Source organism: Lithobates pipiens, unplaced genomic scaffold (genome assembly GCF_037356315.1).
Source record: "Lithobates pipiens isolate NorthernLeopardFrog02 unplaced genomic scaffold, aLitPip1_a1.2 Scaffold_22, whole genome shotgun sequence".
Taxonomy (NCBI): Eukaryota; Metazoa; Chordata; class Amphibia; order Anura; family Ranidae; genus Lithobates; species Lithobates pipiens.
In genome coordinates this window covers 187,067,261-187,086,311 of record NW_027507784.1, presented here as the reverse complement: position 1 = coordinate 187,086,311, position 19,051 = coordinate 187,067,261, and the positions used below count along the sequence as shown (strand labels likewise).

The 19,051-nt window shown below is 40.8% G+C and overlaps 1 protein-coding gene across 2 annotated transcripts in view; it reads right to left on the bottom strand.

Moving 5' to 3' along the window:
* DNAH7 (dynein axonemal heavy chain 7) overlaps positions 1-19,051 on the bottom strand; it is a 498,098-nt gene that overhangs the window by 32,873 nt on the left and 446,174 nt on the right. The window contains exons 59-62 of one of the 2 annotated variants that reach the window (XM_077448738.1): positions 13,554-13,691; positions 10,322-10,333; positions 4,276-4,506; positions 1,702-1,854 (exon numbers count right to left, since the gene is read on the bottom strand). In XM_077448738.1, the coding sequence (XP_077304864.1) occupies positions 1,702-1,854; positions 4,276-4,506; positions 10,322-10,333; positions 13,554-13,691 (534 nt within the window). The remainder of the gene's footprint in view (positions 1-1,701; positions 1,855-4,275; positions 4,507-10,321; positions 10,334-13,553; positions 13,692-19,051) is intronic. The other variant, XM_077448739.1, reaches the window with a different exon arrangement.

Here is a 19,051-nt window from a genome sequence, read left to right as displayed (position 1 = left end):
TGCCCCTTCACATATCCCCCCCACACACAGTATTGCTCCCTTCACATATCCCCCCCACACAGCACTGCCCCTTCACATATCACCCCACACACAGTATTGTCCCCTTCACATATCCCCCCCACACAGCACTGGCCCTTCACATATCCCCCCCCCCACACAGCACTGCCCCTTCACATATTCCCCCCCCCACACAGCACTGCCCCTTCACATATCACCCCACACACAATATTGCCCCCTTCACATATCCCCCCACACAGCACTGTCCCCTTCACGTATCACCCCCACACAGCACTGTCCCCTTCACATATCACCCCCCCACAGCACTGTCCCCTTCACATATCACCCCCACACAGCACTGTCCCCTTCACATATCACCCCCACACAGCACTGTCCCCTTCACATATCACCCCCACACAGCACTGTCCCCTTCACATATCACCCCCACACAGCACTGCCCCTTCACATATCACCCCACACATAATATTGCCCCCTTCACATATCACCCCCACATAGTATTGCCCCCTTCACATATCACCCCCACACCGCACTGCTCCCATTCCCCCGCTCCCCATCCTTCACAGTTCCATATATTTTCCTCCCTTCACTCCCCTACCTTTCACAGATCGGAGAGTAGGAGGAGGGCCAATCCTAAACTGAAGGCACAGCAGCACTGGGCGGAGTGTGGGAGCTGCCAGGTTAACTTTTCATATTACCTGGTGACTGGCTGCTAGGACCGCCTCCTAGTGAAGTGACAGGCAGCTACCTCTCTCCACGCAGTGCTGGTCCCACCCCCAGTCCAACTGGGACAAAAGCAGCGACTAAATTGCACGATCGTGGTGGTCCAGAAAGAGCAGGACCACGGCCCATCATTTATTGATGCCCGGACTAGAGATTCAATTTTATATTTTTTTTATATTATAATCCCGTACACCCCATACTGCTGCAATATGGCATACATTAGATGGCAGACTAGGATGTTCTCTGCAGATCGGGGCATGCAGGCTGAAGCTAGCTTACCTTGGTGTCGCCACAACTGGGGGTTGTCGCAGAGATCGGGCGGTGTCAGATGAACAGGACAAGCTTCCCCGCCCAGCACATGGCATACCAGCTGCAGCTGCTCCAGCTCCCCCTTCCCTGCTATACGCACCTTTTGGTACCGAGTGCCATACATCCTCCCCCTGCAGGGCAATGTGGCCGCTTCTCCTCTCAGTCAATTGGGTCTCAGGACCTGCTTCCTGATTGGCCGGGAGGAGAAGCAGGAAGACAATATTAAATATTACTTCGCTATTATCACACAACTAGGTGGGCTTGGGATGCGGCTCTCTGCACCCCCGGGCCCACCCTTTTTTTAAAGCTAATTAGAGCTTCAGGCTCTAATCACGTGCTTCACAAAAGAAAAAAAAAATAACCTGAAATTCATTTGTCCGGTGCCCTGCATGTAGATTAGGGGCTGGACGCATGGATAGGGTGGACGGTGCCTGTGCATCACTGGTAACTCATCTCAGATCTACTGTATACAGTATATGGGCAGCCTAAAAATTGTCTTCATGTTGTTGCTTTGTTTTTTCTATTAGACTACCATTTCAAAGCAAACTTTCTGTAAAGTGTAATTGTCCAATAATTAGGCTAGATGGTTGATGTAATTAAAATTGGCTTACGTTTTTGTCTGTAATCAAGAAGTGTTGATGTTAATTCTCTTACCTGTAGAAATTTTAGCCTTGCAAGAAAATCATTAACATAACTGCCAAGAGGTTTGAGACTTGGGTACGATTTCTTCATCCACATTCCAGGAATCTTTCCTTTTAGTATGCTCGTAACTACTTCTTCCAAATCCGCAGACATAACCACCAAACCCTGATTGAAACAGCCAACAATTTACAAAAATTGTTGAAGATTGGTTATAAACAAGAGTACAAGCACATTCCCCTTACCTTAAAAAATAACATCTTTATATTCATCACAAGAAATTCGAACACAAACCCTTATGCTATGAAGTGACAAATATATTTTTAAAGCTGAACCACAGGCAGATGTAAAAGACACAAGTGAATGCAGCTCTGTAATATTTAATACATCATTAAATTGTGTTGTATGTATACAATGACAATAAAGTATATCTATCTAAATGTATCTTTTAAAAGCATGCACTGTAAGTGCCACAATCTGACTTTGCATCAGCCTCTCATCCGCTCGGGAGGAGGGAGAAGCAGTACACGGAACAAGAGAGAGAGGAGCTCAGCAGTCAGCTGCTTCTCTTTTCACTGTCCACACACAGGGTAGGGCTGGAGAGGGGAGCTGGAAGTTAAAGGGAAAAACTGTAGCAGTGAAAGGTCAATCCCCCTTCTCTGCTAGACAGGGTTGTGGTGTGTGTGACAGAGCTGTGTACATTTTAAGACTGGGTGGACAGAAGTGCAAATTATTTGGCAGGTAAAACAGCTCTCATTTATGTATTTCATCTGTGTATTTAGCTATTTGCCTGAAGTTCAGATTTAACAAAGGCTGTTTATAAAAAAGCTAGAAACCAATGAACATCAAAACAATGAAACAGACTTAAAGCGGATCTTCACCCCCAAACTCCCTGCCCTACCAAAAAGTGTTTTCTACACAATTTAAATGGTCACCCAGCCAATGGATCAGGCGTTGTCTTGCTGTGATCCTCTTCCTTTCTGCCACCCCTTGGTCCTGTGGCGCTTTGTTGTTGTGTGACGTCATCTGGAGGCTGCCAGCTCTTCCAGGTTCAGCCAGTGCACCTCCCAATGATGTGCCACTAGGCCTACCCCCTCCTCCTAATGAATGAAAGGCGCTACCTCTGTGATATGCATATCACAGGCGCCAAAGGGTGTGTAGCACACCCCAGTAGGGACTGCTGATGAACTTGGAACCCCCACTCCTGCACAGCCAGGCACACAGAATTATCACAAACACCCAGAGAACAGTCCGTGACTTTGTTTTTTGTTTACTGAGGGTTAATAACTTGGATAGAAATGGGAGGTTATAGGATGCCCACTTGAATTCAACAAAAATTCAGGGACATCTTCCTATACACAGTCTCATATACTTTCCTCCTGCACAGCACTTGCTTGTTCCACCTGAATCACTTTAGAGATGATCTGACAGGCTCCCAGTCAGCATAGAAATGACCCTTTACAGGCAGGAACTCATAGCCCCTTTTTATGTAGCAAAGATGTAGTGAAACAGCTTTCTTTAAAAAAAAAAAAAAAAAACTTAAAGAAAAGAAAAAAAAATACTATTTATGCAAATGACCAGAGGAGGGGTGATTACTTTGAGGCTGAATATCTGCTTTAATTATCATAAAACTAAATCAACCTGACAAACTGGAATTGTGTTCATTAGAGAGAGCCCAGGCACAAAAGAAAACAATTCAGAAATAATACGCTTATATTGAGCATTTTGTGCACACGCTGATACTTTTGCCATTAAAATCCACCTATTTATTCCATTAGCCTATTACTAATCGTTCTACCTTGGTTATAAAAAACAACCTAGTTGCAGTACTAACAATACTTAATAAATGTATAAAAAGGTATACATAAATTTCATGCCACCATAAAAGACACAATAGGGAGGCATTTCCCCATCAATACTGACTGTGTTAATGGGGGAATCAAGCAATATTCTTTCCTGCAACCTTCTATGGCCTACCTTAGTCTTGTTAAAAGGTACATCTGTACTTTAAATACTTTTGGTAATAGGAGACAGAGTTGTAAAAGCTGGTAAAATAATGTAGTTGGTCTCCATTTCTATGTTATACCAACTGCATTACAGCTAGCTGTCTTACCTTTAGCATTTAGGTTTACTGACTGTAACCATGTAACCAGTAGCATTATACAAACTGTTTCCCACTGTTTGGCCACTTTATAAAGGTACACCTTGCTAGTACCGGGTTGGACCCCCTTTTGCCATCTGAATTGCCTATTTTTTCATGGCATAGATTCAACAAGGTGCTGGAAACATTCCTCAGAGATTTTGGTCCATATTGACATGATAGCATCGCACAGTTGCTGCAGATTTGTCGCCACATTCAAAGTCACTTAAATCCCCTTTCTTCCCTATTCTGATGCTCAGTTTGAATGTCAGCAAGTCGTCTTCACCACATCTAGATGCCTAAATGCATTGAGCTGCTGCCATGTGATACCAAGCAATTGAATAGGTGTACCTAATAAAGTGGCCAGTGAGTGTATATCTATACTTCCATGTATGATGTGCAATTCAATCACAGAAATACATTAAAAGTTATGAATGTACCATACATACCTTTATTGCTTTCTGTATATTGATACAAGAATCTCTAATAGTGGTTAGTAATTTATTGAAGCGACCCATTTCTTGAACCAATACTGTATTCATACTTTGGGTGTAAGTGGTCGGATAACGTCTCATTGCAGCTTCCGTGTCAAAATTCATAGGGAGTTTACTTAGGATATCTGCCGAAACTTCGTAAACCGCCTCATCTGATGATTTTCCTCCTCCTCCTGAAGTGCGTGACTGCATTTAACAAATATAATAATTGATTACATATATTACATGTATTCTGGATTTTTTGTAAATGTTAGTATAAAAAGCTCCCTTTAAAGCACTATTATGTTTTTTGGGGGGTTTAAATTAGAGCCAGATAAGCAATGGCGTAGGTAAACCTATATGATGCAAATTTTGGAAAGGGCCACTTTACTTTTAGTCAAACTCACGAGCACACGCAATGCACCAGCACAGAGATGCTACCAAAAGATCTCCTCTGCTGGGTTGTGTGTTCTATATCCCATGGCCAAGTACATTAGAAGCTTACCTGTCTGTCACAGAGGTTCTTTTGCATTTACCTCTAAAATGATGTGACCTACTGTGGATGTTTGCAAGTACAGTAAAGTGCAACAGTGGTGGTAACCAGCATGGGCCTAGTCAAAGCTGTGCCTGCTGTGAACACAGTTTCTATAGCACTCCGTGCACATCTGTTTTAAAACTACATGCAGGGGCGTGCCACCAATGAGGAAAAGTAAGGCAACCACCATGGTGGGAAAACCCTACCCTCATTACAACTCAGTAATGCTACCCTGTATACACAGGCATCTGCCTGAACCTAACAATTACTGATGCTAAATGACCCTTTTGCCTTTGCCTTTACGGGTGCACTGGCTCTGAGCAGATAATTTGTTGAAGAGAAAAAAAAGTAATGTATTGTTTTTAACATTTTTGTGCTAGTGATTTGGTGAACAAACAAAATGAAACTTTTGCCTTTGTCTTAGAAACCAACAACATAGATATACAGCATCACTGGTTGCTAGGACCCTGTCGGACAAGCTGCAGTATGATGAGGTTCTGTGCCGGTGTCTGTCTGGCTTGTTTTCTTTTTCATAAAAAATGTTTTTTGATTCAATTTCATAGCACAACCATCTATGGTTTACTATAGTATATTCCAAATATATAACCCGTCTTACATTTATATTACTATTCAGATTACATTTCTGACAATTACCTCAATTCTCAAAGCCACAATATTTATTGTACTTCTTGTTATTAATTTATCCAATGATCATTTTCACATCAGAGATGTTCAGTTTCACAAAACAATTTAAATTGCATTAGCCTGGAACTATTTTTCCCCATAAAAAGAATCCTCCAGGAAGAGTTATCTTTTCCACCTCTCCTCAATAAGCATTGTATTAAATCTTACAGTTATTAAGTGCCTGAAGCTAGCAGTCTTTTAAGGAGCTAATGTTCACTTTACAATCAATCAAAATTCATATAACAATGAACATGGACAACATCACAGGCATGCAGTAAATTCATCTGACGTGTGCAGTAATGCCATCTGTGAATTGATGCCAACAGTGCACACATTAACCCCTTGTCTACCAAGGTACGTGTATAACTAACGCTATGAGCTTGGCATTAAATTTTTCAGATGACCCTTGGCTTTCATGTAGAGCCACACGGTCACTTTTACAATACAATGAATGCCCAAACTATCACATAGGGGGCTTGTTATCCACCTTGTGACAGCAATAAAGTTAAATAAAAAAATTATTTTAAAAAAGTGCTAAAAAAAAAAAAACACAAAAGGCACCCCCATCACCCCATGTATACATCTGAATTCAAATGCATGTGAATGTAAACCAGAATTGTACCACACATGTGAGGTATATCACCATGAACATTGGAGTGAGAGCAATAGTTCTGGGATCATATATATATATATATATATATATATATATATATATATATATATATATATATATATATACATACATACATACATACATACACACACACACACATATATAAATAAATATGTGTTCGCCTGTTCAGGGAACAGTGAACAATTTGGGCTGTTCTCGGCAAATTCGAAAAGCCAGAACACCGCAGGTTTTGGTTACATCAGAGGGGGGCGGGGTCACCCATACGTCATTGGGGAACCCCTGGCTTCCCTCACTAGCGTCAGAGGGGGCGGGGTCACCCATACGTCATTGGGGAACCCCTGGCTTCCCTCACTAGCGTCAGAGGGGGCGGGGTCACCCATACGTCATTGGGGAACCCCTGGCTTCCCTCACTAGCATCAGAGGTGGCAGGGTCAGGTGACGGGTGGCCCCACCCTCCTAATATAAGAAACGTCAGGCGCTGGGATCCCCGCAGTGTCTCCTCAGTGGAGACAGAAGATGGATGCGTGCATGGACTGTGCTGGACCCCGGAGAGATGATCATCCATCGCTGGATAGCAAGAGTGGATTACCATCGCTGGAATCTTTTTTTTAATTTTTTTTATTTTTAATAAAGGAATTTTTCAAAGGTGTGTTTGTCTTATTTAACTCTTTTTTACACTTTCTTTGGGAAACTTTTGTACCCCCTTACCATTTCAAACGGGGGGCGGGATCTGGGGGTCCCCTTGTTAAAGGGGGCTTCCAGATTTTGATAAGCCCCCCGCCCGCAGACCCCCACAACCAACCGGCCAGGGTTGTGGGGATGAGGCCCTTGTCCCCATCAACATGGGGACATGGTGCTTTGAGGGGTCACAGACCCCCAAAGCATCCTCCCAATGTTGAGGGCATGTGGCCTGGTACGGTTCAGGAAGGGGGGGCACTCTCTCGCCCCCCCCCCTCTTTTCCTGTGGCCTGCCAGGTTGCGTGCTCGGATAAAGAGTCTGGTATGGATATTTAGGGGGAGCCCCACGTCAATTTTTTTTTTTTACATTTGACACGGGGTTCCCCTTAATATCCATACCAGACCTGAAGGGCCTGGTAATTGAATTTAGGGGAACCCCACACTTTTTTTTTTATCAATGAATGAATTGTCGGCTCCCGTAATAAAGTGAAAACTCATTGACTGTTCTCTTTATTACGGAGCCGACAATTCATTACAGCCGCGAGTAATTTTAAAATACTTTTTTTCCTGCAAAAATGACACTTTGTGCAGGGACAGTTCTAAGCACGGGAAACATGCACCCCTTCACAGGCATACTATAGATACCCCCCAGGTACGACATTTAAAGGAATATTACACTTTTATTGTTTCACTTTAATCATTATTAAAATCACTGCTCCCGCAAAAACGGCCATTTTTAAAACTTTTTTTTTGCATTGATCCATGTCCCCTGGGGCAGGACCCAGGTCCCCAAACACTTTTTAGGACAGTAACTTGCATATTAGCCTTTAAAATGAGCACTTTAGATTTTGAATGTTCGAGTCCCATAGACTTTAATAGGGTTCTAAAGTTCACACAAAGTTTAGGTCTGTTCGCAGGTTCTGGTGCGAACCGAACATGGGGGTGTTCGGCTCATCCTTAGTCTAGACCATTGTGGGCAGTGAAATATACAGTACATAAGTGACATAACTACAAACAGAACATTCCTGTTTATGTGGGACGACGGGGGAATATAAACAACAATGGCAGATGTTATCTGATTTTCCTCCTAAACAATATTCCCTACTAGATATGCCATCTGAGTGGGGTCAGGCATTTCCCATGGACATAGGACATTGCATGACGTGACTGCAGACTAAAAGATATCATATCATGTCAGTGGTTACTTAGTGCATTCCATTTGGTTATCAACCGTGCTATGAAAAGAAAAAAATATACAAAAGCTTTTACGGGGGCACTGGTTCTGAGCAGATAATGTGTTGAAGAAAAAAAAGTAATGTATTGTTTTTAACATTCAGCAATCAGGCATTTGTGTGCTAGTGATTCAGTGAACAAAGAAAATTGAACTTTCCTATTCCTGGCATCTTTCTTAAAAATACTGTGAATATAACAGTGAACAGCCTATCAATATTCATATATAAAGAGTAGCTCCACTTTTGTTGAAAAAACTGGATGATCTATGTACAAGTGCAAGTAAATAATATTGCCCTTCAGTTTTGCAGCTGAAAATAAAAATTCCAAATTCGTCAAACTTTACATACCTGAAAGTACATCCAAGAAAACCTAAATGTTATCTACCAGCACAATAACAATACACAAGGTGCCCAAAGTCCATCAAGGTTTGAAGGAGTACACACAATGTAAGAGACAGTGAGACTCACCTTAAAAATCATTAAGGTTACCTGTGAGTGGTAGAAGCTGCCACATAAATACATTATAGGAGTGCTTTCATTCGATATAAGCATCTGCATACAACTCTGGATTCTATGCTCTCTTTCGCAGCCGGTATCATTACCATTCATTTAATGGTCTCCACCATTTATATGTCTTTGCTTATAGGTCCACTTTGAAATTGGGTCAAACATTGCTGTCTTTTACATTGTGTTCGCACGATACATGCCACAACAATTGAAAAGAGGTTTTTATAAAGTGTTTTTTACACTAAGCAAGAGTCCTCTTTGTCCAGGAATGCAACGTATCTCATTAGCAACCAAAGAACCTAGAGAATGGTGTAACATTATGTTTGCTTTACATAACATTGGCACTGTTCTACAGAGTCTCTTTTTTTTTTTAAAGCTGTACTCCAGGTGAACAGCTAAATGCACAAGTGAAATACAAATGTGAGATATTTTTTACCTGCTAAAGGATTTCTATTCCTGTCCATCCAGTTTTTAGATTTAAACAGCTATGCCACACAGCACACCCCTATCTTACGAGGCAGGAAACCTGATTTTTCTCTACTACAGATGAGTACCACTTACAAGTGTTTTACTTTCTCCAGCCTTTGAATGGACAGTGAAAAGAAAAGCAGACACTGATCAGTCCATTTCTCTGTCACCCTTCTATCTCCTAGTCTCTTGCTAGTACTGAAGCATAACTGATTAGCTTTGTGTCCTGCCTCCCCTTATCTCTTTGGCCTGTGTGGTACATGGGAATATACAAGGCTGAATACCAAATCGAATGCATTTAGAAATACATTTACTCTGTATTACAGCCAACTGAATTTGTAGTTTAAATTTGATAAATACCATACATTTCAGGTACATTCAAATAAAAAGTGTGCAAAGCCTTAGATATTGTTTTTCTTTAGAAAACAGCCACAGCCTTAGCAGAAATGCCAACCACCTGCCAGCATGCTGCATAGAAGGAACCTTGTTCTCTGTGAGGAAGTAAAGGTTTCTTTACAGAAGTCTGACACACCTCTTGCTAAGTGTGTGCCAGAGGTCTCCTTTAGGAAGCATGAGCTTTATTAAATGGAGGGCTCTAACCGCATGTCAAACCTCTGCAGAGGGACTGCTGCTTTCACAAAAAGAGCAGAACTTTGAAAACCTTGTTTTGATGCACCTGGAATGTATTTACCCTGATATAAATTGAAGTTTCAATTGGCCTTTAATAAATACAAACCTGCATTGATATGTGCTATTTCTACCTGGAATTCAGCTTTAAGCATGTGGTGCATGGCAGATGAAAGGTAAAGGGGGCGGTTTACTAAAGGCAAATCCACTTTGCACTTGGAATTGCACTTGGAAGTGCAGTCGCTGTAGATCTGAGGGGGGTATGCAAATAAAAAACAGCATTTTTGCTTGCACATGATTGGATGATAAAATCAGCAGAGCTTCCCCTCATTTCAGATCTTCCCCTTGGATGTACAGCGACTGTATTTCCAAGTGCACTTGTAGTGCAAAGTGGATTTGTCTTTAGTAAATCAACCCCATAATGTACAAAGAAGTTCTTTAAACAGCAACCACATTGTTCATGCTTTTTCCTGGACAAGAGGTTCTATTTATAAAAATATCAGACTAACCAATCCTTTTTATTTTTAATATTTAAATATAAAAGACCCATCTCCAACAGTCTTAAGACACCCTACTGTTAATGAACACGTTTACCACAAGAAGAAAGAAGAACCCCAGAAGAACATGCACATGTATTAAAGTAACATATTTACTTACACTGCTATCGGTCTGGAAGAAAAAAAAAAAAAAGTAAAAGGTTACGTTCAAAACAGATTATGTTGTATTTGTTTCACTCTAGGATACATGAAATGGCCATATATTTCATGTTACATGCTTTAGCATGATGCAGTGCCATTCATTGTAAATGGCACCTCCAAGAGCACTTTGTTAACAGATGTACAATGCAGTGCAACACAAAGCAATATAATACACTAACATGCATTGCAGCGCTCTCCCAGAAACACTATGTTCACCTTTTTGGTGCATTTCTGTGTGTTAGGCAGTGCATTCAAAAGAATAGGCTGCACTAAGGCAATGCACATTATCATACAGCATAATGCATGTTAACACAAGGTAAGTATATCAGCTTACTGATCATCCCCTGGATATAGAAAACAGTTAAACCTTGCAGTGAGGATAGAGAACCGTGTAAGAAAAAAAAATTGTTCCACAGAGTTTAGTTTTAATATACAAAAATTCCATAAACAGGTAGATGTGTACTTCATGGCTTTTCCTTTTTTTATACAAGATTCCTGAGGTCTGATTTGCTTCATGTCTGCGTTTTTAAAGGTACAAAATTCTACAGCCACAAATGGACTGTTTCTGTTTACTGATTTGTCTAAAAATTTACCCTTTATTCCCCTATAATATTTTTATCTGGATACATTTTTATCACTAAAATTAGATTAAGTGGGGTGGAATGTGAAGGAAACCATGAAAGAAATATGAAGGCTTCCACTTCTGGTCACTCCTTTTGAAAATACTATCTGCCTAGTTTTCATGCTGATGTGTATGCCTTCAATACCTGGGGCAAGTACAGAGATAATGGATTTGGACTTTTCTCTAACTTTTATTTGTCTGATTTGAGTCAAGGATTTAGAAATATTGAAGCCAGGCACAGTCAGATAGCAATGGTGGCTTACATCTTTGTCTTATGATGGGTATATTTAGGTAGATCACTCATCTTTCATGGTCAGTGGAAAAATACTCAAATAGACATTGCTTTAGGAGGCACTTCCACAACAGAGAAGCAAATTCTACTGTTGCCCCCTAAAGCCGCATACACACGATCGGACTATACGGCGGACTTAGTCTGGCGGACAACCCGCCGGACATTGCAGTGGAGGTCCACCAGACTTTCCGAACGAGCGGACCTGCCAACACGTGACCAGACTTTTCCAGCGGACTATGGCGGGAGTCTGCTGGAGGCAGCGACATTGACTTCCTTCGGTAGTCCCGTCTACCTGGAGCTACATTCAAAGCGTTCTTCTTCTTCTTATGGGCAAGTCCGTTCATTTCAAAAGTCCGGCGGACTAGCATACAGACAGGCGGATTGTCCGCCGGACTACTGAGTGCGGCGGACAATTTTGAGTCAAAATTTCTTTCTAAGTCCGCCGGACTTTTGGGAAGAAAAAGTCCGCCGGAGCCCACACACGGACGGATTGTCTGGCGGATAATCAGATCGTGTATACGCGGCATTAGAGTTAGTGGGCGCAGGAAAATTACAATTTGGACAGCAGATTTGTTTGGATCAGTCTCTAGATCCTTGATGCTTTCATTGATTCCATCTCTATGTATGCCTATACAGCTGAAAATATTCCATATGGGTCAAGCTGGCCCAAACAAATGATTTGATTGAATGATTGATTCAATTAGTAAATGCTACATTCAGTAAGCAGCGCTGGAACAAACTGGAGTCAGTCTCAATGCTTGTCAGCCATCTGCTGTCGGCAACAAAAATTTAACTGGTATGGATGATTTTAAGCTATTCAGAAGCCTGGTATGTTCATTAGTAAATATAAGGCTTTCCCTGATTTGCTGAGGTGGAGATTGTGATGTTAATTGTCCACCTCTAAACCTCAGCCAATCAAAGGAAGCCTTGTGTTCATTGATAAAAATACAAGGCCTTTTCTGAATGACTGAAAAACATTCAGACCAGCTAAATGTTTTTGAAGTCACTCATACCGCTGTAGAACACAGCACTGCTTATTGTGTGTAGCTGATGCTACTACAATGTGAGACAGGGCAGTAAGGTGTTTGGTCCAGCTTGACCTAAATTATTTAAAGCGACAGGAAACCTGGAATTCAAATTTTAGTTTGTAAATAAAAGTTTTAAAAAGTTTTTGCTACTCAGAAGGCATCATTTGGGGAACCACAGGACACTAATTCATTCATTAAGGGATGCAAGAATGCAACAGCATACTTGCTTATCTAAAATGTACAGTACCACCTCATATCTCTCTTTCCTTGTTCATACAGTACATACATATGTACAAAAGTACTTATTTCAGAACCCTGGGGTTAATCTTCTGCATTGTGTAAAAAGGCTGCTGAATCCCATATACACAGATCCTCCCCTCCTTCAACTTACTCAAGAACATGTCCGGATAAGACAGAACCTTTGGAGTCAGGCTGCACATGCTCAATTTGGTGTGTATTGCTAAAGATTTTTTTTTTCCTTTGGAGAGTGCATGTGATCATCACAGGGCCAATCAACACTGTCCAGAGGGTCAAGGGCCCTAGCTTTACTAGGAACTGATAGAAGTCAGAAGACTGCTGTATACCGTTGACAAGAAAAGGTATTTAGCAGTTTATATGTTCTGTGTACTATGGGAGACCAGATATAGTGAATGCAGGGTGAATGCAGGGTCCTGGGTTTAGTAACACTTTAATTAAACAAGCTGATTGGCTACCACACACAGCTGCACCAGATTACATACATTTTAGTGCTCCAGTGCTCCAGTTTTAGTAAATCTCTACCTATGTGTTATTTCTAAACTTCAGGGCTGACATAGATTATTACGACTGTAAAATTTCAGCAAAGCAGAAATAAATATTTTTTAGTAGACAGTAGTGTGACATATTGGTCAACACTGCAGTCTAAAAATTCAAATTAGAGCTCTTTTTTCAGTCCCTAGGCCTAGAAGGTGCACTATCTGCAAGGAGTTTGTGGTTCCATCCTGTGTCTGTGTGGGTTCTACTGCAGATGTTTTCTCACACAAAAAACTCAAAGGGTATGTACAGTGAGTTTGTGTGCATGACTATGGTAGAGACATAAGATCGTAGAGCCCTTTTGGAGCAGTGACTAATGGAAATGTTTCCCTGTACGCTATAAGATGATGCAGAATCTGTTAATGCTTTAAACATAAAATATTGAACAAAAAAGTTTGCACATGCCTTTTAAGTGAACCCTATTCTATTTTCGGATGTACCATTTTCAGCATCGTACCTGGGTTAGAAGGATGTTGTCAAATAGCTGCTGTGTTTCTGATTGATCCTTGGTAATATCAGCATTAGCATTCATCCCAAAAATCTCAGGGGAAGGGTTCAGTGGAAGGGTCTTCGTATACTCAATGTAATGGTTGTACTGAAAAATTAAACGATGAGCTGTTAGAAAAAGGGGTTTGTGCTATAGTTCCAATTTATATTTATGAGCCTAAAACTGCCTAAAATCCATTATCGTGTTCACATTATCTTCATCTACAGCTTTCTATATGAAAATAACTCTCCAGGACACGACAATGACACATGATGATCTGCAATCTACTGAGAAAAGAAAATGAGGTATAATCTCCTTGCACTGCATTTTTCTGAACTTGGATTACAATTAGGAGATTTAATACTATCAATAGTAAGATGATCCCATCACGGAGTATAAATCATAACTTAATCAAATCCATTAAATATATAAGGTGCAACCAATATTTCTTTAACTACAGGTTCTAAAGAGAAAATTACAAATTAGGTTCTTAAATACAATGCAAGGTACTGTAACCCAAATTAACAAAAATATTTTAAGCGGTTTTCTAATACAGTTAGAGATGTAATTCTTTCACAGGACATGCAAGATATCTTTACTAAAATATCAATCAATAAAAATCTATTTGTAGGGCTAAGTGTCATCAGACTGAAAGACAGAAGAAATTCTGTGCATGGGCCATTCATTTTTCAACTTGAAAATTGCTGATCTAGTCACACAACTAGGTTAGAAAAGAAGAAATGTTCGTCAAGTTCAAACTTTGAGGAATTAGAATTAGAATTATTGGTGAAAAGGAAGACATAACAATGTACAGTATATTGTATTAGATACACCGATGCCAAGGACAGGTCAAGCAAAATTGTTCTTCTTAGCCCAGTTGGGTTATTTTCCTGAGTGGTTCTAAAGCCTAAATATTTTTAACCAAATGCATTCCTTGCACTAAGGCAAAAATTGTGTAGGCATAAATGAAGGCTCAGGTAAGTAATCGGGGGGGGGGGGGGGGAGGAGTTGATGCCTACACAATTCTGTGAATTCAATTCCACAGAGCAGATAAGTATAGAGATGTTTATTATTTGTTTATTATTTATTTTTATTTTTTAATGACCTTTACAATCATTTAAGACTTAAACAGTTTCTGAAAGATCATACTAATTGCCCCTCAGGATCCCTCAGGGTGTTATAAGTACATTTGCATGCTTCGTTCACCCATATCAAGTCCTAATGAAAGGGAGCCCTTTAAATCCCTGAAATGAATGTTTTTTTTATAATACAAGAATCTAAATAAAATAAAATCAGAACTTTACACGTTCAGTTTTTTTATATTTTCTTCCTTGTGCTCTCAGTCCCTTCTTGAAGAAACAGACAACTTTTGGCTGCCTGAGATTCATTTTTTTCTTTACACTGGCTAAAAATGCCTATTGCTTTAACCACTTGCTTACTGGGCACTTATATCCCCTTCCTGCCCAGGACAATTTTCAGCTTTCAGCGCTGTCACACTTTGAATGACAATTGCGCGGTCATGCACCACTGGGTTTTTTCGTTTTTGCTAAACAAACAAAAAAAACTTACATTTTGAAATAAACAAAATGTTTTTCATATTTAGTTAGAAAATTTTGCAAACAGGTAATTTTTTTCCTTTATTGATGTGCGATGATGAAGTGACACTGAATGGCACTGATAGGCTGCACTGACGGGCACCGATAGGCTGCACTGATGTGTGGCACAGAGCGGTGGCACTGATGGGCGGCACTGATAGGTGGCACTGGTGGGCACTGATAGGCAGCACTGATATGTGACGCTGATGGGCACTGATAGGTAGCACTGATATGTGACACTGATGATGAGTCACTGATGGGCCCTGATTGGCAGCACAGATAGGTGGTACTGGTTAGCACTTAAATGTAAATAAGCCTTAGCGCTGATATTACAGATATGTAGAGATAGCGATAAAATAAATAGAAAAAACCTATATGACTAGGCTGCGACCATGTCAGTGTTCTGTCACTTTAAAGTTAATGTTATATCTAATGGTGCGCTCAAGTCAACTTTCTATTAGATTGACTGCTCAAAACCACTATAAGTGATTCACACGAGCCCACAATGACTGGGGGCTCCCTTACCAATATATATCAAACTGTAGTCACCCCTGTGCAAATATACAATGTAATGTGCAAAACTTATGTAAACAAATATCAAAAAGTGTAAGGTGCTGTGCAAATAATGCAATTTTGAATATGTGCAAACACTAATATATACCAGGAAATATTTAAATACCAAATTGTAAATCTATTAAAGTGCAAATATGCTATTTCCGGCTTTCTGGCTTTCTCCACGGCTTCTGGGTATTTTTGGTCGTTCTCTGCTATTTTCCGCCACACTCGGCCGTTCTCTGTGGCTTTCGGAAAGCCGAAAGCCACCAAAAACGGCCGAGTGTGGCCGAAAATAGCCGAGAGCGGCCGAAAATAGCAGAGAGCGGCCAAGTGCGGCCGAAAATACCCGAAAGCCGCCGAGAACTACCGAGCACCGCAGAACACAGAACATCCGCCCTGTATCTCAGCGGCGCCATTTTTAAATGGCAAACACAATGAAAAGACTGCAAATGACTGACAAGGCTAAATGGAAGGTTGCAAATGACTGACAAGGCTGCAATGCAAGGCTGCAAATGACTGACAAGGCTGCAATGCAAGGCTGCAAATGACACTGATAAGGCTGCATTGATGGGCATTTAAATGTAAGTTTTTTTCCTTAAACTTCCCTCATAAAAGTTTTTTTCTTTTAAATTCCCTCCTAAACTTGGGGTGCGTGTTATACGCCGATAAATACGGTATCTATGCAGACAACTATAGCAGTGTACTAAGCTCAACAAATACTTAAAATCTATTTTGACCACAGATTAGCATATCCATATGTAGCTTCAAATGCAGTTGGATCACGATCAAGAGAGGGTGCTACTACTATCTTCACAATAGCTCTCTAAGTAATATGACTCGCGATCGTATTATATGATAGTATGAACACTTTTCCAAATGATATTAATCACAATTGTATTATCCCAGGTCTGAGCAGATGGTATTATCCCAGGTTTGAGCACTAAATAAAGAAAGCTTTCAATGCGCAATGATTACCATTCCTGCGTGTTACACACACGATAATTTCACTCACATAATCATGACCGCCAAGTAGCGCATTCAAACAATCAGCTGGAAGGAGGCGTTCCCCACACAGGCTTCCATGCTGGCTGTGTTCAAGAAGGCTCCAAACGGTTAGCACTTACTAGCAGTACTGATAGATGGCACTTGTGGGCACTGATTAGCAGCACAAGCCGGTTAATGGGGAAAAAAAAGCCGATAACTGGCTTCTGTTTACTTCCGTGATCAGCTGTCAATAGCTGACAGCTGATCACATGATAAAAAGCCCAATGTGATTGGCCCTTTACCCAATCTGTGATCAGCCGAGTCCCAAGGAGAGAACGAGAGGACGTCCATGTACGCCCTCCCGGGATTTTAAGCCCATGCAGTAGCTGTCTTTCGGCTATAGCACGGGCACCAAGTGGTTAAAGAATATGTTACACAAACATTTCATATCCCTGGTATGTGCCTGCTGTACCATGTACTTGTAGTACAAAGTATTCTGTTCTTTTTGTATAGCCAGTCTCCAGGCTTTCCTTTTTCAAACTAATCACACTACGCACGAGAGCACAGCCATCAAATGAAACAAATGGGAGAGGTGCCTCTAAGTGTAGAAGTAAAAAGTAATTTATTGGTACCATACAAACGGCAACTCACATGTGTAAAATGGTTAAAAGGCCCATCTTTATCTAGAAGATCCCGAGGGATGTCATCGGTAGAATGTCAAATTCCTCTGCTCATGACACTACATAGCACCGGACTCCCCGCTGGTCACCGCTGTGATGGTGAAATGGCCGTATGGTGAATGGATCCAAAGCGAGGCTTGGTGTGCAGGTGGCTGGAATTCTACCAGATTCCCTATTTTTTATCACCTCCCAAAGATCCATAGGAATCAGCATATTCCCCCAGGTAAGCCCATAGTGCCTGTGATGGCCAGCATGACCACAGGCTTTAGTCAATATATAGATCAGTATCTTCAGCCATTGGTCCATCAACTACAATCCTACATCAGGGTTGGCACACACCTGTTAGATTTCTTGTCCCCATACAGGTGGGAGTCCACCTATATATGCCTCTCCCTGGATGTCAATTCTTTATTTACCTCGATCCCTCATCATTTTGGTTTGTTAGCCTTAGAATCCTTTCTTGCCCAAGACCCATTAATCAATCCCAGACAGGCTGCTTTTATCCTGAAAGCAACTAGATTTTGTTTAATGATTTTTATCTACAGCAACAGGGCACCGCTATGGGAGCAACCTTTGCACCACCTTATGCCAACTTGGCAATGGGGTTTTGGGAAACCAATCATAATTGGTGACAGAATCCATTTTCTGTAACATTGTCTACTTTGGAAGATAAATTCATGATATTATCATTGTTTGGGATGTGCCGACCTCATTAGCCAATTTCTCAACCATTGTAATGATAACCCCTATGGCTTATCTTTTACATATGTTCAAGATTGTAACACCTTGGCCTTTCTGGACCTGGAATTGGGTCACCATGAGGGTAATATCTGTGTAAAAAACTACACTAAGCCAACTGTGGCAACTCTTTTTTACAGTATATTATAGTATAGTTTGCGTCAGAACTGTATGTGGGACACAGACTATGTGGAACAGAGCGTAGCCCTGAAAAAATTACTGGATAAAGAATATCGTGAACCGTTGGTGGAGCAAGCTTTTGAATTCTATCTCAAAGAAAAACCCCTAAAAAAGTTTGTGAACCTGGTGACCATTCCACCAGATTCACTACTACTTTCCATTTTCAGCACAAGAAAATCGAAATAATTCTTGCTAAACATTGGAATATACTACAACAGGACCCCCATTTAAAAGCCATCCTTCCAGACTATCCCAGAGTCACCTACTGTAGGGCTCCCACTCCGGAGAATAAGATCACCCCCATTAAACTTAAACCCCCAGATGCTATACCTAATCTACCAATTCTGATACCCCTAGTTGGCATGTATCAATGCCATAAGGCACTCTGCAAAGCATGTAAATTTTTCCAGCATGGCAAAGAAACTTAAGTGAAAACCTTTACCTTAATTGCTCCTCTGATTTTCTTGTTTATGGGTTATACATACACACAAACACACATTTACCTCTCATTGCTATTGTAAACTAAAAGGGTTAAAAATAACAAAAAATTATGCTGTGTTCCATAGGTGCTAACACAAAATTGCAAGCAACCCCCCCAAGACAAAACCCTCACGAAGACACTAATTGATCAATCCCCGTGTATCCCAATAAAAGAAATGCAAGTGTGATATGAAAGTGACAAAAATCAAGAGACGCTCTATAAAGGGAATGGACCAAAAAACACAGAGTAAAAAAC